Source organism: Ranitomeya variabilis, chromosome 3 (assembly GCF_051348905.1).
Source record: "Ranitomeya variabilis isolate aRanVar5 chromosome 3, aRanVar5.hap1, whole genome shotgun sequence".
NCBI classification, from domain to species: Eukaryota; Metazoa; Chordata; class Amphibia; order Anura; family Dendrobatidae; genus Ranitomeya; species Ranitomeya variabilis.
In genome coordinates, this window is record NC_135234.1 from 162,465,401 (window position 1) to 162,486,394 (window position 20,994).

Below are 20,994 nucleotides of genomic sequence, written 5' to 3' on the forward strand. Positions count from 1 at the left end.
TTTTTCTATCCACAGACATATGAGGGCTTGTTTTTTGAGGGAGGAGTTGTACTTTTTAATGACACCATTCATTTTACCACATAATGTACTCAAAAACGTGAAAAAAAAATTCCAAGTGCGGTGAAATTCTGGAAAAAACAAAACAATTCTGACATGTTATTTGGGAATTGTTTTTATGGTGTACATTTTGCGGTAAAAATGATCATGCAATATGATTCTCCTTATCAAAACAATTATGGCAATATCAAACATGTCCAGTTCTTTTATTTTAGTGGTGAAAAAAATATCTGAAGCATGCAAAAAAAAATTTTGGGGGAGTTGTGTTGCCATTTTCCAAGACCTGTAACATTTTTATTTTTATATGGAGCTGTATGATGGCTTATTTTTTGCAGGGTGAGCAGAACTTTTTATTAGTACCATTTTGGGATAGATATGACTTTTTGATCACTTGTCATTTTTTGTGGATGTTTTGGAACAAAAAAAAATTTTTAATTTTGGAATTCTTGAACTTTTCCGTTTACAGTGTTTACCAATCGGGTTAATCGCTTTTATATTTTGATAGATCAGACTTTTCTGAACACAATGGTACCAAATATGTGTATGGTCTGATCGCTTGTGCTATATACAGCGATGCTTTAGCGGTCTTCAGTCACCGTCAATAAACGATAGTGACCCAGTTGGAAGCCATGCATGCCCATGTCATAACACTGCATCCATCACGTTGTACAGCGGGTGTGAGGTGCTTTGGATCAATACTTCCTTCTTCCCATCATTCTGGTACAGCTTGGTATTAGTTTCATCGGTCCAAAGAATGCTTTTCCAGAACTGGGATGGCTTCTTTAGATTATTTTTTTGCGAAGTCTAATTTGGCCTATTTTTAAGACCCATTAATGGTGTATACCTTGTAGTGAACCCTCTGTATTTGCGCTCTTGAAGTCTTTTCTTTATGGTAGACTTCCTGGAGTGTGTACTTCTCTTGGGTGGATGTTGAGAAGGGTTTTTCCCACCATGGAAAGGATACGGAGATCATCCACCACTATTTTCTTCTGTGGACGGCTAGGCCTTTTTCAGTTCCAAAGCAGCCCAAGTGTGTAGCCCCATCCGATTTATATTTATAAAATGTTATTGAAATCTCAAAGCACATCTGTAAAGCAGCCTTCCATAAGTACAACACCATGGAAATGGTGCCATTTCTTTGAGTTACTATATATTCAGAATCTCCAAACCACCACAATACACAAGCAAATTAGTTAAATGCGTTTTAGGAGTCGTGCAATAGTAAGTGCTAAAGCTCAGATTCTTGCTGTACTGCCACTGTGTAATGACCTTGGGCAGTAATCATTCCCATTTAATGTTCTCTTCCACAAAGGAAGGCGGTAAATTTCCTGCTTGCAAGTGACAAAGTCCTCTCTTGGCTGTTATCTATTTATTGTGGAAGCAGGTGTAGCTCAGTCAACAGTGAACAGGATTAATAAGCAAAGTAATGGCTTCGATTTCCTAAGTAAATAATGCACAGCATAACAATGCTTGATGAAAAGATGAACTTAAGTCCATTACCTAAACTTTCACCACAAGTCTTTAAAAAGTATTCATTAGCTTAGATGTCATTTCAAGGGCTGTTCCCATGTTTAGAAGACACGATGATAACTTGCTGATAGGAATCCAAACGCTGGGAGCCCCAGTAATAGGAAAAAGAGGGCTCTGCAGAGTCCCAATCTGAGTGGTGGCCAGACATGTCTCCATTCATTTTCTTTGAGATGCCAGAGATCGCAGAGTACAGCAATTAGGGTTTTTTTTTACGAGCTGTTCCACATAAAAAAGGTAGCAAAACAACGATTAAGTAAGAGCCACTACCCTGAGAAGCAAACAGATTATTAAGACTCGTCCGCCTAACAAGCCGCTGTAAGTGGGTAGCTTCACCAAAAATGCCTGGAGCTGGGGAGGAGCCAGTGCGGGATGGGGCATAGCTACTTCCCAACAAATTCATCAATATTGGTTGTGTTTCTTATGGCAGAAATGTTACTCCAAGCCCTGACTAGAGTAACATCTCTGGCTAGGCGCAAGCCATTGTTAATTGTACCTAGATCATTAAAGGGAACCTGTCACCCCCAAAATCCAAGATCAGCTGAGCCCACCGGCATCAGGGGCTTATCTACAGCCTTCTGGAATGCTGTAGATAAGCCCCCGATGTATCCTAAAAGATGAGAAAGAGAGGTTATATTATACTCACCCAGGGGTGGTCCCATCCGGCGGGCATCGCGGTCCGGCGCCTTCTATCTTCATCAGATGACGTCCTCTTCTTGTCTTCACGCTGCGGCTCCGGCACAGGCGTACTTTGTCTGCCCTGTTGAGGGCAGAGCAAAGTACTGCAGTGCGCCGGGAAAGGTCAGAGAGGCCCAGCACCTGCACACTGCAGTACTGTTCTCTGCTCTCAACAGGGCAGACAAAGTACGCCTGTGCCGGAGCCGCAGCGTGAAGACCAGAAGAGGACGTCATCTGATGAAGACAGGAGGCGCCGGACCGGACCGCGACACCCATCGGACCAGACCAGCAGCGAGACCGACCCTTGGTGAGTATAATCTAACCTCTTTTTCTCATCTTTAAGGGTATGTGCACACGTATTCTTGACGTCTGCGGATTTTTCCACAGCGGATTTGTGAAAAACGCAAGTAAAAAGGCACTGCGTTTTACCTGCGGATTTCCTGCAAAATTACTGCAGGATTTACCACGGTTTTTGTGCGGATTCCACTGCGGTTTTACACCTGCGGTTTTCTATTATGGAGCAGGTGTAAAACCGCTGTGGATGCCGCACAAAGAATAGACATGCGGCGGAATGTAAACCGCTGCGTTTCCGCGTGTTTTCTTCCGCAGCATGGGCACTGCGGATTGCGTTTCCCATAGGTTTACATTGTACTGTAAGCGCATGGGAAACGCTGCGCATCCGCAGCGTGTGAACATAGCCTTAGGATACATCGAGGGCTTATCTACAGCATTCCAGAATGCTGTAGATAAGCCCCTGATGACGGTGGGGTTACCTCACCCTTGATTTTGGGGGTGACAGGTTCCCTTTAAGGTGTACGCATTTTAATGATTTTGGGGCATCTTCTTCATTTACGGCCCTGATGAATGCCAGTCTAAATGAGAGGCCCCAAAAATGAGAACATTACAGGTTTCAGAAAATGGTGGAAAGCAAAGAAAAAAAAAAAAAAAAAAAATTTTCTTACAAAATTGAGTTTAGTGTTCTTTTCAACAAACAAAAAAATATATAACATTTGGCATCGCTGTAATCATACTGACAATTCATTTTTACAATAATGGATTTCTTCTTCACCAAAGGGATCAATGTAATCAGTATAACAGCGCCGTCAGAGCTAAATCTTTACTATATATTATGAAATCATGCCATCAGGCTCTCTAAGTCACTGTGATGCTGAATAAATACATACCTTTGTTTTAGCAATCTGTTTCAGAGATATCCCTTGTCCAATTTTTGTGCTAATGAGCAGCAAGCGCAGGGGGGCTGGCCGGTACTTAAGGTACCTTCACACTAAGCAACTTTACAACAATATCGCTAGCGATCCGTGACGTTGCAGCGTCCTGGATAGCGATATCGTTGTGTTTGACACGCAGCAGCGATCAGGATCCCGCTGTGAGATCGCTGGTCGTTGCTGAAAGTCCAGAACTGTATTTCGTCGCTGGATCTCCCGCTGACATCGCTGAATCGGTGTGTGTGACACCGATCCAGCGATGTCTTCACTGGTAACCAGTAATGTGAGTATGTGTTTTTTTTTTTTACTTTTACAATGGTAACCAGGGTAAACATCGGGGTACTAAGCGCGGCCCTGCGCTTAGTAACCCGATGTTTACCCTGGTTACCAGGGGACTTCGGCATCGTTGGTCGCTGGAGAGCCGTCTGCGTGACAGCTCTCCAGCGACCACACAACGACCAAACAGCGACGCTGCAGCGATCGGCATCGTTGTCTGTATCGCTGCAGCGTCGCTTAGTGTGAAGGTACCTTTACAGCTCTCTGGCCTCCTTGGGATAAGCTACCGATATTAAAGTCCCTTTAACAGATATAAGGTTGGATTTAGAAACCTGCTTACAGGTTCCCTTTAAACATGTTTTTGTATAATTGGTCAATCACCACCACGAGGTATGAATGTTGAAAAAGGAAATTAACTTACGGTAACTTGCTTAGTAAGAGGTTATAAAGGGCCTAGTCTGAAAAGCGTATCGGAAGCACATTCCTATGCGATGTGGAATTGTGCCTGCTTTTAAGGCGAAAAAGCTGAAGTTTCAACAGTTCGGGAAGTCCTGCAGCATGATAGATTTTCTGTACACAATAAGTAACCCACAACTGCTCAGCAAGTGTCAGCAGAAGGCCTCATTCAGACATCAGTGTTTCACATACACCGAATGTATCCATAATCTAAACAGCTGTTCACATATCTGCAAAAAAATCATGGAGACATGTCTGTTTTCTACTAGTCACAGACTATAATTACCCATACAAGTAATATGGAAATCCTGAAAACATGACCTGTCTGCAGCCCTTGAGGAATGCAGTTTGCTACACAGTAAACTATAACATACATACAACCACACACACATTATATTTATATATATATATATATATATATATATATATATATATATATATATATATATATATATATATATATATATAAATACACACACACAAACAAACATGCTACTAGTACAATAGTAAATGTATAATGGTGTATAATATACTATACTGGAACATTGTTCTATACGTGAATGAAAAAAAAATCACAGGATGGCATCAGTGTAAATTCTGTGTGGTCTGTTTTTAACATTGTAATGAATGGAGAAAGGGGCATAATCTCAGCTGCGGGGGGGATTGGGGGGGAACCAAATGCCAGCATCTATTTCAGCCGACTGTGGTATGTAGCGATTGATTTGATTAAAGATTAACATTACCAGGTTGCCTACACTAAGGGTACTGTCACACAGTGCCATTTTGATCGCTACGACGGTACGATTCGTGACGCTCTAGCGATATCGTTACGATATCGCAGTGTCTGACACGCTACTGCGATCAGGGATCCTGCTGAGAATCGTACGTCGTAGCAGATCGTATGGAACTTTCTTTCGTCGCTTGATCACCCGCTGACATCGCTGGATCGTTGTGTGTGACAGCGATCCAGCGATGTGTTCGCTTGTAACCAGGGTAAACATCGGGTAACTAAGCGCAGGGCCGCGCTTAGTAACCCGATGTTTACCGTGGTTACCAGCGTAAAAGTAAAAAAAACAAACAGTACATACTTACATTCCGGTGTCTGTCCTCCGGCGTCTCAGCTTCTCTGCACTGTGAGCGCCGGCCAGCCAGAAAGCGAGCACAGCGGTGACGTCTGACGTCACCGCTGTGCTTTCCGGCCGCTGTGCTTACACAGTGCAGAGAAGCTGAGACGCCGGGGGACAGACACCGGAATGTGAGTATGTACTGTTTGTTTTTTTACGTTTACGCTGGTAACCAGGGTAAACATCGGGTTACTAAGCGCGGCCCTGCGCTTAGTAACCCGATATTTACCCTGGTTACCCGGGGACTTCGGCATCGCTCCAGCGCCGTGATTGCAACGTGTGACCGCAGTCTACGATGCTGGAGCGATAATCATACGATCGCTGCGACGTCACGGATCGTGCCGTCGTAGCGATCAAAATGGCACTGTGTGACGGTACCCTAAAGTCTGTGGGATTATTTACAAGATATCTCATTGTCTTTTTAAAGGGAACCTGTCACCAGCTAAACTAAAAATATCATCTAATAGAGTGTGAGCTATACATTCCCCAACTACTTGTGAACCCCCCCCGACTCCCCATGAATCCCCCATAAGAACCTTTTATATTTCTCCCACACTGTATGGAAATGTCCTCGGTCCGGTCCGATGGGCGTTGGTTCTGGCCCCTTTCTCCACCCCAAATCGGCGTGCTGTACACATTCCGTTCTGTGAATAGCGTTGTTCGCGTACAGGTGCGCATGCTTCGGAAGTACTATGTCCCTGAAGTCTTTAGCTGTGTTCCAGGACGTAGTTTACCGGTGCATGCGTACTAATGCTTTTCGGCTTTGCCCGCAGTTGGGCAAAGCATACTGCGCACGCGCAGGAGGCAATTTGAAGGCGCACGCGCAGGACCTGTACGCGAACAACGCTATTTACAGAACGGAATGCGTACAGCACGCCAATTTGGGGTGGGGAGAGGAGCCAGAACCAACGACCATCGGACCGGACCGAGGACATTTCCATACAGCGAGGGAGCAATATAAAAGGTTCTCATGGGGGATTCATGGGGAGTCGGGGGGTTTCACAAGTAGTTGGGGAATGTATAGCTCACACTCTATTAGATGATATTTTTAGTTGATAAACAAAAAAACAGGTTCCCTTTAAATACACTTTGTACAAGGAGTAATCATGCTGCAATTGGACAGGATACCCTTTCTATGCTCTTTTCTCCGTGCTGAGTCGGCTATACCCGCCCTGTTATTTACATAGAGCAACATAGCACTTACGTCACCGCATCATACTCCTGGCCGGATATGATGTAAGCGGCCACTGCTGGAAGTGACGTTTGCGCTCCACGAGGGACTTCCTGCGTTTCACAGACCAGAAGTTCGGCACATGCCGTCTAAGGACCGGAAACGCGCTGCTCATTTCAGCGTGTGACCATTTAAAAAGGTATCAAGGCAACATATAGGGTAGTAATAGCTCATACTGGGCATCAGATATATGCCCCATACTTCCCTGACTAATCTGTTTAGAGGAAAAGCGTCGGAAGATATCATGCCTGGGAGAGACCAACTAGGGGTATATCGAACACGTTACCGCACTGAAGTTGGACATCTGGACTCCGCTTGCAAGAATCAGTGAGATTGTTTCGGTCTCTTTGCCGAGTATAAAACTAGTGATGTAAAACGCACCCACTCTGTTTTTTTTTTAATCACATGCCTTAGAGGTCTAAATGTATATATGTATGTGACCTGAGGGCATAGGTGGGGGAATATAAGATATAACTTGTATGAATTACCTCAGTAGGGCGGATGAAAGGATCAGGTCCTAGTCCTTCTCTTGCGGCTATTCAGTTTGCGTAGCTTAGATGCCGCCATATGACCCACCTTCTGCAGGCTTGATGCAGGTTGTTATACAGCTGTAAAACGATCCTATAGGGGTTTGGCTTTTCACTCCCCTATTTTGCGGCCAGCCTATCAACTGCATTTCGTACACTTTTTGCATCTATATACTGTACATAGGAGTTCATTTCTAAACCGATTCATTTGATACAAGTGGATATTATCAAGGCCCTGTGTATATTTTAATATATTTTTGATGTTTATGAATCCACAGACCATAAACCTAAGGTGGCTGTTGGTATGTATCTGATATATTCACTAAATCAGTGACCGCCCCATACACCGAGTTAAGACTATTTCTGGTGTAGAAAGGCATAAAAATAACTCACAGATGTCTGGAAAATCACATTCATGTTATGTTTTTTGCGAATAGAACATACACCCATTAAAGTCTTCGATGCTTCCAAAACAGATATGACTCCGCAAAAGAAAAAAAAAAAATTCAATCAAAATTACCCCTAGAAGTCTATGGTAAAATCATATGATCAACAGTGCAGGGGGTAGAAGTAGTTTTGCAGCTCGCTTTTCTAATAAGTGGATATCACTGGTAGTAAAAGACTGACACTAACCAAACACCGATGAAAGGTGGCTCCAAAACACTGATGACAGTCATATTTTTTTGTCATCAGTAAAAAATAATAGATGACTGAATGAGGCCCAAAACGGGGACATCATAACAAAGGTATAAATTTAATAAAGCACTCACTAATGACGGAAATACTCAAAACTGGGGATGACAAAACAAAACATATGCCATAACAATGCAGGCAAACCATTGAAAAAAAAAATCTAAAAAGTATTAGTGTAGACCATGAGGCAACAATCCGGTCAATGAAGACAGCTTAGATCAAACTGAACAGAAAAAGAATGTGATAGAAACTAGAAAAACAGAATAACTTGGTGGTAATTTAATAGAAGCATTAAGAGCTTCATAATATGTGAGTGATGGACCCAACCAGGAGCAAAACTGAATATAACTAGTCAGTACACAGTTCTCATTTTTAGTATTTGTCTATAGCCGCGTCATCCACGCAGAATGGTCAGCCACTCACCAGTATAAGAGCATGGAGGACATCCTAGGAACACAGCACACCGAGGGGGACAGCCAGCATCTGCGGCATACTGAGCAGCCTGCACAATTAACACAAGCCTTAAAAGCAGACAAACCTCGTATCCCAGCCTGGCCCCAGTCAACAAAAGGAGATATTGTTCTTCTGCTCAAGGGAAATCCAACTAGTAAAATGGTTGACATCTGTATTCAGAGAACGTTTCCTGGAATGTGACCAATATGCTTGAGTGTACAAAATACTGGTTTCTCTCGCATGCCTAACTTCAGCTTGTGTCAAAACTTAGAGAATTATTATAGTGCTGGTGACCATTATATGCATCTTGGTTAACTTATTTTAATTTAAAAATAAAATATTAGTAAAAAAAAAAAGCCCCTGAAAGAGGAAATGTCTTCTCTGGGCTTTCTTCACATTCGCGGCCTGTACTGCCATCTGCATTGTGAGGCTGCAATTACATCCACATACCAGGCTCTTTTGCAAACTTGGTCCCATTTGACAGAAATAAAAACGCAGCATACACCGCAATTTTGGAGGAGTTTTATAAGGGAATCTTCCAGGTAGGGTTTGCTCTATTGCCTGCTGTAATGGCGCCTGTATCCTGTGAATAATAATGTAAAAGTCTGAGCAGCACCCACCACCAGTTTACAACTCCTTTTGGTGGTTATATTATGGATGCGGTACACAACATTCTTAGTTATACCATTAAAATACGGGACACTAAGAACATTTATCATCTAAAATATTCATCCAACTCATGCATACAAAATTGATACATTTTTGGCAATTTATGCTCATGTGCCTAACAACAAAATAGCTTCATGTGTTTGCCACGTCTAATTTGAAGATGAAAGTTGTATGGTCTCAGATAATAGTACGGTAAATGTTACTGTTGGAATAACCTTCCTGACATTACCATGGCCACTGGAGAGCAACAAACCTCCCCGACGAGTGACTGGACCCAAACAACAGTTCACATAACGGTAATTGCCCGAGTATCTCCAGACAGAAACAAACTACAGTATATACTCGTATATAAGCCGAGGCACCTACGGTAATTTTGCCTTGAAAAACTGGGAAATCATATTGAGACTAAGCCGGGTATGCATTGTCCCCTAATCCCCATCCTTGTCTGCCTGGCTCCTTATTCCCATCCTTGTCTCCGTGGCTCCTTATCCCCATCCTTGTCTAATGGCTCCTTATCCCCATCCTTGTCTGCATGGCTCCTTATCCCCATCCTTGTCTGCATGGCTCCTTATTCCCATCCTTGTCTGCATGGCTCCTTATTCCCATCCTTGTCTGCATGGCTCCTTATTCCCATCCTTGACTGCATGGCTCCTTATTCCCATCCTTGTCTGCATGGCTCCTTATCCTCATCCTTGTCTGCATGGCTCCTTATCCTCATCCTTGTCTGCATGGCTCCTTATCCCCATCCTTGTCTGCACGGCTCCTTATTGCCATCCTTGTCTGCACGGCTCCTTATTCCCATCCTTGTCTGCATGGCTCCTTATTCCCATCCTTGTCTGCATGTCTCCTTATTCCCATCCTTGTCTGCACGGCTCCTTATTCCCATCCTTGTCTGCATGGCTCCTTATTCCCATCCTTGTCTGCATGGCTCCTTATTCCCATCCTTGTCTGCACGGCTCCTTATCCCCATCCTTGTCTAATGGCTCCTTATTCCCATCCTTGTCTGCATGGCTCCTTATCCCCATCCTTGTCTGCATGGCTCCTTATACCCATCCTTGTCTAATGGCTCCTTATTCCCATCCTTGTCTGCACGGCTCCTTATTCCCATCCTTGTCTGCACGGCTCCTTATTCCCATCCTTGTATGTATGGCCCCCCATAAGAAAAGCATAAAAAAACCAAAAACAAATCCTACTTCCCTTCCCTGCGCGCCCTCACAGCATCTTGTTCCGGCTTCCAGCAGCTCTTGCAGCCGGGCGATCACGTGTCACCGCTCATTAAGATAATGAATATTCACCTCTCTCCACTCCCAGAGGCGTGGAGTGGAATGAATATTAATTTCCTTAATGAGCGGTGACATGTGATCGCCCGACTGCAAGAGCTGCTGGAAACCGGAATGAGATTCGAGGGCGCGCAGGGAAGGCAAGTAGGATGTTTTTTTTTTTTATATATATATATATACTGGAAGCTGGCGGCTGCGGATGTAACTGTGCGTGCTGTAAGAGAAATGAATATTAATTTTTCTTTGGCAGCGGGCACAGGCTTTAGCTACAGCGGCCGGCTCCTGCCTCCTGTGACCCGCCGCTCCCTCTTCCCTGCCATAAACTAGAACAATGACTCGTGTATAAGTTGAGGGGGTAATTTTCAGCACAAAAATAATGTGCTAAAAAAAAACTTGGCTTATACACGAGTATATACAGTACTTAAAACAAAAATCAAGAAATAGGCATATTGCAAAGAACATGTTTTTTTACCAATACTTTCTGAAATTCCAAAGAATAGATTAAAAACAAACACGCAATATGGCACTGATTCATTAAGATACTCCCAATTTTAAAGAGAGCCATGCAGGAATAAGATGCAAGGCGCACAGCACTTAATGAATGTGACAAATCTTCTCTTGACGCGTGCCTCGACAGAACTTTTACCCCAGTTAAGATCAGTTAAGAAAGGCCACCAGTTCATGAAATTTACATATGGACATAACTCTCCCCAAATCATCCCCAGCTCTGACCATTTTGATGGGGCTGCCTGAAACGGTCATGAAAACACCATAGGTTGCAAAGACTTTTGCACAACTTCATAATCTACAAATACCCGCGAGAAGTAATCATTAAAGGGCCGATGTATAATATATGGCTGAGCCTATATACTTTAAACACCACTAATGTACAGATTAGGGAAGTTATAATAGTCCAACAAGCTGCTCGGGACATCCCATTTGCACAGAGGACGCACGTTCTTGAAGGAGCAGAGCAGTCCAAATGCTTATCAGAGTATATTTCAATTGATCTCCTTGCAGTGATGGCAGCTGGCAGCAGCACATCACCCACAGGGGCAGAACATTTTTTTGTAGAGTCACAAAATGTATTTTTATATTAATTCTTCACTTTGATGAGCAGGTTAATGGGTGCAATTGATCAAAACGGAATTAATGAGGTTCTCCACTACTTGATCATTGATGACCTATCCTTAGGTCTGATCAGTCAGGGTCCGACACCCAGCACCCCCGCCTATCAGCTTATATCGGTGTCAATGGCCGCTGGCCGAAAATGCTCAATGTGGAGCTGCTCAGTCTTCTGATAGCATCCGCTGCTGGGTACTGCACCTCCACCTTCGTATGGATTTGAATTACTGAGAACAGCTGATCCGCGGGGGTGCCAGGTGTCGGACCCCAACAGAATTGACATTGATGACCTATCCCAAGTATAGTTAATCAATTATCAAGTAGTTGGCAACCTCTTTAAAGCAAGTGCGTCTGCCTGACAATAATATGAACATTTTAAGACTCCAGTTTGTACGGCTCTTATGTGCCACATTTTCTGCAGCGTATGTGACCCATGGCAACTTCTAATTTAGTGCCAATTCTTATGTTCTTTACCAAGGGGGAGATTCTCACAGAATAATAATGCAGAACAGCCTATAGACATGCTACAGAGAATAAAGTGAGCAATGACCCCTGGTTGAGAACATAAGAAATAACACCAAATAAAAAGGCTCATATCTTTGGAATCATATGGAGGATCAAAAAACAAACACAAACAAACAAGGGAGGGAATACTCAGATGAGCATGATGAATACAATAAGAGGAAAAATTGGGCATGTCTGACCTGAGCTGGCCCCTCTAACAAGAACACAAGAGAAAAGTTAGGCCCGGATTCAACAAGACTGGCGATTTTCATGAGGGAACATGCTGGAGTCAGATTCTCCAGCCTCATTAAGTGGTGCATGCCTCTTAAAAATGCATCTTGTCACAAATCCTACTCCTGTTGAGGACTGGAGTAAGATTTGTTGCAGAAGGGACGCTGCTATCATGAATTTGGCAAATGGTTGCTGCCCCACTCCGTCCCAGCTCTATCCACTTTGTAGGAGCTGGGAGAACATCACAAATAGCAAATTTTTAGTGCAGACCCTCGTTGCAACAAAGTTTTGAGACTTTTCAAAGCTATTTATGCTGGAATCCTGGCATAAAAGCTGTGATGATTCAGGCCCAGCATTTTCATGTAGTCAGAAAACGGAATTCAGCCTACATACATTAAATGGCATCTAGGAAAACAAAGGACGGAAACTTACATCTAGAAGTGTGTGCAAGTGCTGATCTTGGAAAACGCTATGTAGGAAATCAAGGTCTTTCTCGCTGCAGTCAGTAAGTGCATGGATCTCCTCCAGACTATCCAGTACTTGAGACACGGCTCCTAGAAGCAAACAAGAACATGGAAGACAAATAAGAGGTACATTTCTAAGGCAAAATGACCTTTGGACAATAAAGGGAGCGGACTGTGATTAATAGCAGCCATTACTTGAAAAAGGCAATGACACCCACAGACATTTAAAAACGGGAAAGACTTAGGAATAATTGAACAAAAGAAATATATGAACCAGTGAGAAAAAGTAAAGAGGAGACATCTATGAGCCAAGACTAGCAAAACATGGCAGATTAATTAATGAAACTCTTGAGGAACTTGACTAATAGTACAATAGCTATTCACATCTGCCTGCCACAATCATGGTAGACAGTCACGGCGGCCAACATTGGCCATATAAGTATCTGGGAGAATGCTATAAAACAGACACCGGCACATATATGGATACAAAGTGTAAAGTTATGCACAGAACTATGGATGATATCTAGGCCAGCTGGCAAGGAAGGATCACAAGACACTTGCAGTGAACCACAGGCCGGATATTGAAACCAGGAAGGAAGTTGCAGATCTGGGGAGAAGTGTGCCTCCGCTAGGGTCCTGCGAGGGTGCTGCCCGCTATCTCACAGGATCAGTATGTGGCAGAGCAACACAAAATGCCAATGGTCAAAGCCACATTGACGCCAAGCTACCATCATAGGGGAAGTGGAACACAATGGATTATATAAAACGTATGCATAGACTGTTTGGTTACTTTAAAGTCAATGAATGACAAAGCTCAACAATCCCATAAATGTGCAAATGATCTCCTGAAAAGTGTCAGTGTTTTCTTCTGTAAAATAAACGTCACTGTTAGGGGACAAATGGCGTATATTCTATAGAAGCATGCACATAATGCAGTCAAGAGGAAAACAAAGGAATACCTACTTTCTGCAGCTAGAAGTCCTAGAAGGGCAGCATTAAGGCAGATAAAAGTGTAGAGAATTTTTAGAAATCGCATGTTAGTTGCAAGCCAAGCATATTACAGTACAAAAATACAAAAACTGTTCTAAATGCACTGCAGATCTCACATACATATAGTGCATCCTGTGTAAAATATGAAAAGATACAAAAATCTGTTTCATACAAGATTGGATGCCAGCCGATGCAGAAGTAACACTATAAATCACTTCTCAGACAGATGACAGAATTTCAGCTCATCGTGACTCATTGAATGCAAACACATACTCCATGTTAACACAATAAATCTACCGCAGGATAAAAGACTTACCAGACTGTAAAATTCCTATGAAAATATTACCGCATGTATGTAATAATATAAGAAGAGGTGACTGATGCTGCTTCTGTCAACCTACAGGCACAAATGGGATATTAGCCGAAACTGGGTGGACAAACGCAGTGTAAAAGGTTTCTCGCCAAATGAAACCACTTTCACGGTCAACCATATTAAACTCTGTTGATAGCACTTTTGAGCCGGAGTATTGCCCGATGTATACCACTGTATAGGCAGCGGCATGTCACCCCAAGACTATAGTAATAATGAAGAGACAATTAAATTACCGTATGTGTCCATGCTTTGCAGAAATGTTGCCACTTTTTCCTGTTTAATTCACTGAACACTGCTCTTAAATGATTTTTCATATGGTGGCTTGTGAAAATATTCAGCTCCTCTGCATTTTTCATGTACTGCTATCTCACAACCTGGAATTTCACTTTTTTTTTTTTTTGAGTGTTTTTATCTGTTCAGCTAAAGAACATGCCTGCAGCTATGAACATTTGGGTTTTATTTTTATTGTGAAGCATAGAACAAATACTACAAAAAAACTGAAAGCTTCAGTGTGCATGATTATTCACCCCCCCCCCCCCCAAAGTCAGTACTTTGTAGAGCCTCCTTATACAGCAATTACAGCTGCAAGTTGCTTTGGATAAGTTTCTATGAGCCTTCCACAGGAATTTTTTCCCATTCATCAAGGCAAAAATGTTCACCTTCAAGTTAGATGGTTTCCTCTGTGGTCAGACTTGAAGCTTGCTGCTCACCAGATTGTCAATTGGATTAAGGTTTGGCCTTTGACTAGGCCACTCCAAAACACAAACGTTTCCCCTGAAACCTCTCGAGTGCTGCTTTAGCAGTATGCTATGGGTCATTGTTTTGTTAGAAGGTGAACCTCCGTCCCAGTCTCAAATCACTAACAAACTGAAACAGGTTTTGCTCAAGAATATCACTATTTCACACCATCCATCTTCTCCTTGACCAAGACCATTTTCCCAGTCCCTGCTGTCAAAAAAAAGGCCCCACAGCATGATGCTGCCCGAAAAAAATTCGCACAGCATGATGCTGCCACCACCATGTTTCACGGTGTGGTGTTCTTGGGTTAATAAGCTGTGTTGGTTTGGCCCCAAACATTGCGTTTACCTTGGTTGCCAAAAAATTGCTCCAGCTTCCAATAAAAGTCCAAAATTTATAGAATTAAATGTAAAAAAAGAGTCATGACAATCGTGTTCACACAGGTATTTGTAGCAGCTACTCGTTTCAAACACTCTCCAGTGCTCTTTCTTAAAGATTTGAGAAAGAACAACGGAGAGTGTTTGAAACGCGTAGCTGCTACAAATACCTGTGTGAACACAATTCTGCCATTACTTTTTTGTACATTTATTTCAATAAATTTTGGAATTTTATTGGATGCTGGAGCAATTTCCTTTTTCTATTAAACTCAAAATAAGGCTATGTTCACATTTGCGTTGTTGTGCGCAGCGTTTTGTGACGCATGCGTTCATTTTTTTGACGCCAAAAAACTGCATCATGCAGCGTTGTCTGCATCCTGACAGTTGCGCCAAAAATGACGCATGCGTCACAAAACGCTAGACAACGCATGTCCATGCGCCCCCCATGTTAAATATAGGGGCGCATGACGCATGCGTCACCGCAGCTGCGCCCGACGCAACGCAAATGTGAACGTAGCCTAAGACTGACAATTTTGCGTGCAAGTAAAGAGTTTTTTCTGCCCACTCTTCCATAAAGGCCACCTCTATAGAGTATACAGACTATTGTGGTCATATGGACAGATACTTCAGTCTCTGCTTAGGAACTCTGCAGTTCCTTCAGAGTTACATTTGATCACTTTGCTGCCCCTCTTATTCCCTCCTTGCTCAGGCTGAGAGTTTTGGTGGGCAGCCAACTCTTGGCAGGTTTATTGTGGTACCATGTTCTTTCCATTTGACGATAATGGATTTGATGGTGTTCTGGGAGAGCAGCAGAGTGTGATATTCTTTTAAATGTATTTATTTATTTATAACCCATCCCTGACTTGTACTTCTCAACAACTTTGTCCGACTTGTTGGGAGACCTCTTGTTTTTTTCATGGTGTTTGCTTAGTGGTGCCTCTTGTTTAAAGAAGGTGTCCACTAGTTAGACAACTTCTTGTAATACCCCTCGTTTAGCCTCAATAAAATAATAAAGTTTATACACGGCGCCGTTCCCGTGGTGTCAGTCGTTCTCACGGGGCTCCTGTGCTGTTGTGACACGCGATGTCGGCACCCAATCAGCACCGGCATCACTGTCCCTGCCTCTTGTCATATTGAGCATGAACAGGAAGTCAGAGATCAGCTGCAGCCCGGACTTCCTTTTCATGTTCAATTTGTCCGAAGGCTGAGACAGTGACTCCAGTGCTGATCGGGCGCCGGTGTCACATGTCAACACCACGGGAACGGCACGGGAGGAGAGCATAGGATTTATTATTTTATGGGGGCCAAACATTTTTATCAAGAAGGGTTGTCCTAGTAGTGGACAACCCCTTTAATGGTGTTGCAGCATCTGTGGCCATTCATAAAGCGTGTGTATAAACTGACAGATCAATATGACACTTAGATTTCACACAGGTGGGCTTCCTTTCACCAAACATGTGACTTATGAAGGCAACTGCTTGCACCAGAAATTTTTAGGGGGTTCATCACAAAAGGAGTCAATACATATAAACATGCCAGTTCTTAGTTATTTAATCCCATAAAAATATAGGTGTAAATTAAATTTAATTTATTACTTCACCAACTTAGACTATTTAATGTTGACCCATCACACTCAAATCAGATTTCAAAAATATTTTAACACCGATTTTAATGTAACAAAAAAAGAAAAAAAGAAAAGTGCAAAAACAGAAGAAAAAAAAAACAGCAGTTAAGGTGTTAAAAGGAATCTGTAGGCCCCCTAAGCCTTCTATATGGGCCTGCAAGTCATAGAAAGTAGGAAAAAAACAATACTTTGATCTGTCCAATCTGATCTGCAAAAGAATCTGCCTCCGGATCTTATTTTAAATGAAAAGAGGAGTTACCAGTGTGATGGCCGCCCTCTGCAGAGTCATTATGATTACAAGCGTTCATTCAGCTGTCCACATAAATCCGACTAAGATCAGACCAAAATGCACAGAGCGGCCAGCGGGTTTCCTGACCAGAGCATGACCGCTTCATAGAAATATATCAATCTGTGATCAGTCCGTGCATTGCGGTCCGATGTCGGACTGATTTATATGGATGTCTCAATAAACCCTTATAAATCACACACCGCTCTGCAGTGAGATCAGGAGAGCAGCCATCACACATGTGCAGGTTCCTCTCAGCTTCCATCTCACAGGCAGACAATATTGCAATACAGCAGTGCTCAGAGAGCTGCAGCAAATGTGTTTGCAAGACAACAAAAGTTTAGTTCTACTGTTCTCTGTTAGTTACTTTACTCACGTTTTATTAAAAAAGCTCTGGGAAAAATTCTCATGCAGATTGGTGTCCTGCCCATAGTCCTGAACAGCTCATTTACATATAAGAAAAACATTGATATCTCTGGAATAAAAGACATTCAATTGCATCGCATATGACCTGAGTGCCCATATAGACGGCCTAGAAGGGTTGATCCTACTGACAGACTCCGCTTACAGAGGTTGTCCAATACTTTTTCCATTAATGACCTTTCCTTAGGACAGGTCATCAATGTTTGATCGGTTGGCGTCCGACACTCGGCACCCCACCGAACAGCTGTTATCGGTGTCAGTGGCCGCCAGCTGGAAGTAGTCACTTGCGGAGCTGGCTGTCCTCTAGTAGTGGCTGTGGCAGGGTGCTACACAACCACCTCCTATTGATTTGAATAGGATGCAGATGTGCAGTATCCCGCCTCGGCTACTGTCAGAAGACAGCCAGCTCCACAAGTTGGCGGCCGCTGACCCCGATAACAGCTGATCAGCGGGGTTACAGAGTATCAGACATTGCTGACCTATCCCAATTCATCAATAAAAAAAAGTGGTGGATAGCCTCTAAGGATTTGCTGTATGACCGATTTCATCTACTGTGTACGGGCCCTCCCAACTCCCCTGTGACAGGTGCGGTCTATATATGCGCATCTTTAGTCAAAGCTCATTTTCACCCCAGCATGTTCTACCTCTACGAGCTACAGGACAGGATTAAATCCTGCTCTGTAAAATAAAAAGGAACAAAAAAAAAAAAAAAATGACAGCTTTAGGTTGGGTTCACAGAACAAGCCAGCATTTTCAGACCATGTAGAAAAGCAACAACCGACAGCACTCAGATGACTGGGATGCACGCTCCAAAGTCCATGGATCCCACTGGACCAATACTCACAAATATAGACAAGGAAGCAGCATCCGTTCCAGGTGAAAATTGTATCAAAGAAGTCTTTATTCTGCCATCACATCATACAACGTTTCGGCCAAACATGGCCTTTGTCAAGTATACACTGGACAAAGGCCATGTTTGGCCGAAACGTTGTATGATGCGATGGCAGAATAAAGACTGCTTTGATACAATTTTCACCTGGAACGGATGCTGCTTCCTTGTCTATATTTGTGAGCATTTTCAGACCAGTCACTTCCACAATTTGGAGAGGTGACAGGGGCCTGTGTGCAGCAGCTACGTACTGTTACATAAACTATTCTTGTCAGTTTTAAAATCTGCACTTTATCTACATAGATGTTTGATTTTCCACATGGACCTCTCATTTGCACTAGAATAATGGCCAACATCGGCCATTGTGCAGTCTATGGGGAATTGGCTTTTCTGATATCACAGGACACAATTCATTGAGTACCTTGGAACTAAATATACAGTTTATATACAGATCTTAATCACTTGTGTGAACGTGGCTTAAAAGGAATCTGAGACCAGGCTCTTGCCACCCGATTAGAGAACAGCACAATGTAGAGAACCTGATTCTAGCTTGTCACTGGGCTACTTGCTGTAATTTTTATCACTAAAGGACTGGTAAACCTGCTGCCACGTAGTCCTCAATATGCCTGAGCTCTGTATAACTTCACGCCCATCTCTAACTGGCAGATTTCTGCCTATGCACAGTGTACACAGAAAGCTGACAATCAGTGGTGTGGGTGGGTTATACAGAGCTCAGCATTCAGGCAACTGGCTGATCTGCAGCAGAGAAAACCACAATTTAATAAAAACTGCACAAAGCAGCCCTGCAAGTGATCTCACCGGAATCCAGATCTCTGTCCCCACATCATGCTCCTCAGATGAAGTAGAAAAAAAAAAAAAACCTATGGTGGCAGATTTCCTTTAAAAATCAATACACACAAAAACTTCTGATGTCTTACTGCACTGGCGATCCTACACTTAGGGTAGTACTAACAGTTGCTGAAGGGGTTAAATAAAAGCTACAGGAACATTTTCATGCAGGTTTCATTTCACATCCCAATGCTAAAGAATGATTCCAAGAGGAGAAATAGATCAGAGAGTTGAGGTTTTCCTTACCACACCACCCTTTTTATCCAAGACTCAATAAGAAGTATCACAGATGAACTTGTCATCACGGATACTTTATTATGGGACTGTATTAACACCACCAGAGGTGGGTGGACCCCAGGATGTTCAGGTTTGCGTACCAGAACAGTTTCCGAACCCCATTCACTTGAATGGGGTGCTCAAACATCCAGTGTTAGCATACGACAGTGCGGCAATCACTGCCTCTGATCAGCGGTAAAATCACCGCCAGTCAGAACTGTGGTTCCCATGACGTCAAATGACAGCGTGAGCCCACAGCTGCGATCAGAGGTAAAAAGGTTACCTCCGGTCACTGGCGTCGGCTGATGGGACGACTGCCGATCATAGGTAGAGTTTGCCGTGCTGTCACACACAACAATGCAGGAAACTCCCGGTGTTCAGGGTACCGAATCCAAACAGCAACCCAGACTTCCTGGTGAAGTCCATTTTTGGGGTCGGTGCCCAAACAGTAGGTGTTCGGTACGGACCCCGAACTTTACTCTTCAGGGTGACCCATCTGCACACACCCACATGGATACTTTAAAGAAATACACATGCAGCAACTCTTCTCTTACTGATGCAACCACTCATGCTTCGGAAGAAAAGGGCGCAGCTTGTGAGGCATCACCATTACATATCTCTGTGTGAGGCACCGCCATTACATATCTCTGTGTGAGGCACCGCCATTACATATCTCTGTGTGAGGCACCGCCATTACATATCTCTGTGTGAGGCACCGCCATTACATTTCTCTGTGTGAGGCACCGCCATTACATATCTGTGTGTGAGGCACCGCCATTACATATCTCTGTGTGAGGCACCGCCATTACATATCTCTGTGTGAGGCACCGCCATTACATATCTCTGTGTGAGGCACCGCCATTACATATCTCTGTGTGAGGCACCGCCATTACATATCTGTGTGAGGCACCGCCATTACATATCTCTGTGTGAGGCACCGCCATTACATATCTCTGTGTGAGGCACCGCCATTACATATCTGTGTGAGGCATCACCATTACATTTCTCTGTGTGAGGCACCGCCATTACATAGCTGTGAGGCACTGCCATTACATATCTCTGTGTGAGGCATCACCATTACATTTCTCTGTGTGAGGCACCGCCATTACATAGCTGTGTGAGGTACTGCCATTACATATCTCTGTGTGAGGCACCGCCATTACATATCTGTGTGAGGCACCGCCATTACATATCTCTGTGTGAGGCACCGCCATTACATATCTCTGTGAGGCATCACCATTACATTTCTCTGTGTGAGGCACCGCCATTACATAGCTGTGTGAGGTACTGCCATTACATATCTCTGTGTGAGGCACCGCCATTACATATCTGTGTGAGGCACCGCCATTACATATCTCTGTGTGAGGCACCGCCATTACATATCTCTGTGTGAGGCACCGCCATTACATATCTGTGTGAGGCATCACCATTACATTTCTCTGTGTGAGGCACCGCCATTACATAGCTGTGAGGCACTGCCATTACATATCTCTGTGTGAGGCATCACCATTACATTTCTCTGTGTGAGGCACCGCCATTACATAGCTGTGTGAGGTACTGCCATTACATATCTCTGTGTGAGGCACCGCCATTACATATCTGTGTGAGGCACCGCCATTACATATCTCTGTGTGAGGCACCGCCATTA

The 20,994-nt window shown here is 43.4% G+C and overlaps 1 protein-coding gene across 9 annotated transcripts in view; it reads right to left on the minus strand.

Moving 5' to 3' along the window:
• The window catches only part of CASK (calcium/calmodulin dependent serine protein kinase), a 319,197-nt gene that overhangs the window by 75,721 nt on the left and 222,482 nt on the right, over positions 1–20,994 (minus strand). For 5 of the 9 annotated variants that reach the window (XM_077294801.1, XM_077294805.1, XM_077294804.1 and 2 more), the window contains exons 11-12: positions 13,485–13,502; positions 12,490–12,611 (exon numbers count right to left, since the gene is read on the minus strand). In XM_077294801.1, coding sequence (XP_077150916.1) covers positions 12,490–12,611; positions 13,485–13,502 — 140 coding nt within the window. The remainder of the gene's footprint in view (positions 1–12,489; positions 12,612–13,484; positions 13,503–20,994) is intronic. The other 4 variants (XM_077294807.1, XM_077294803.1, XM_077294810.1 and 1 more) reach the window with 1 other exon arrangement.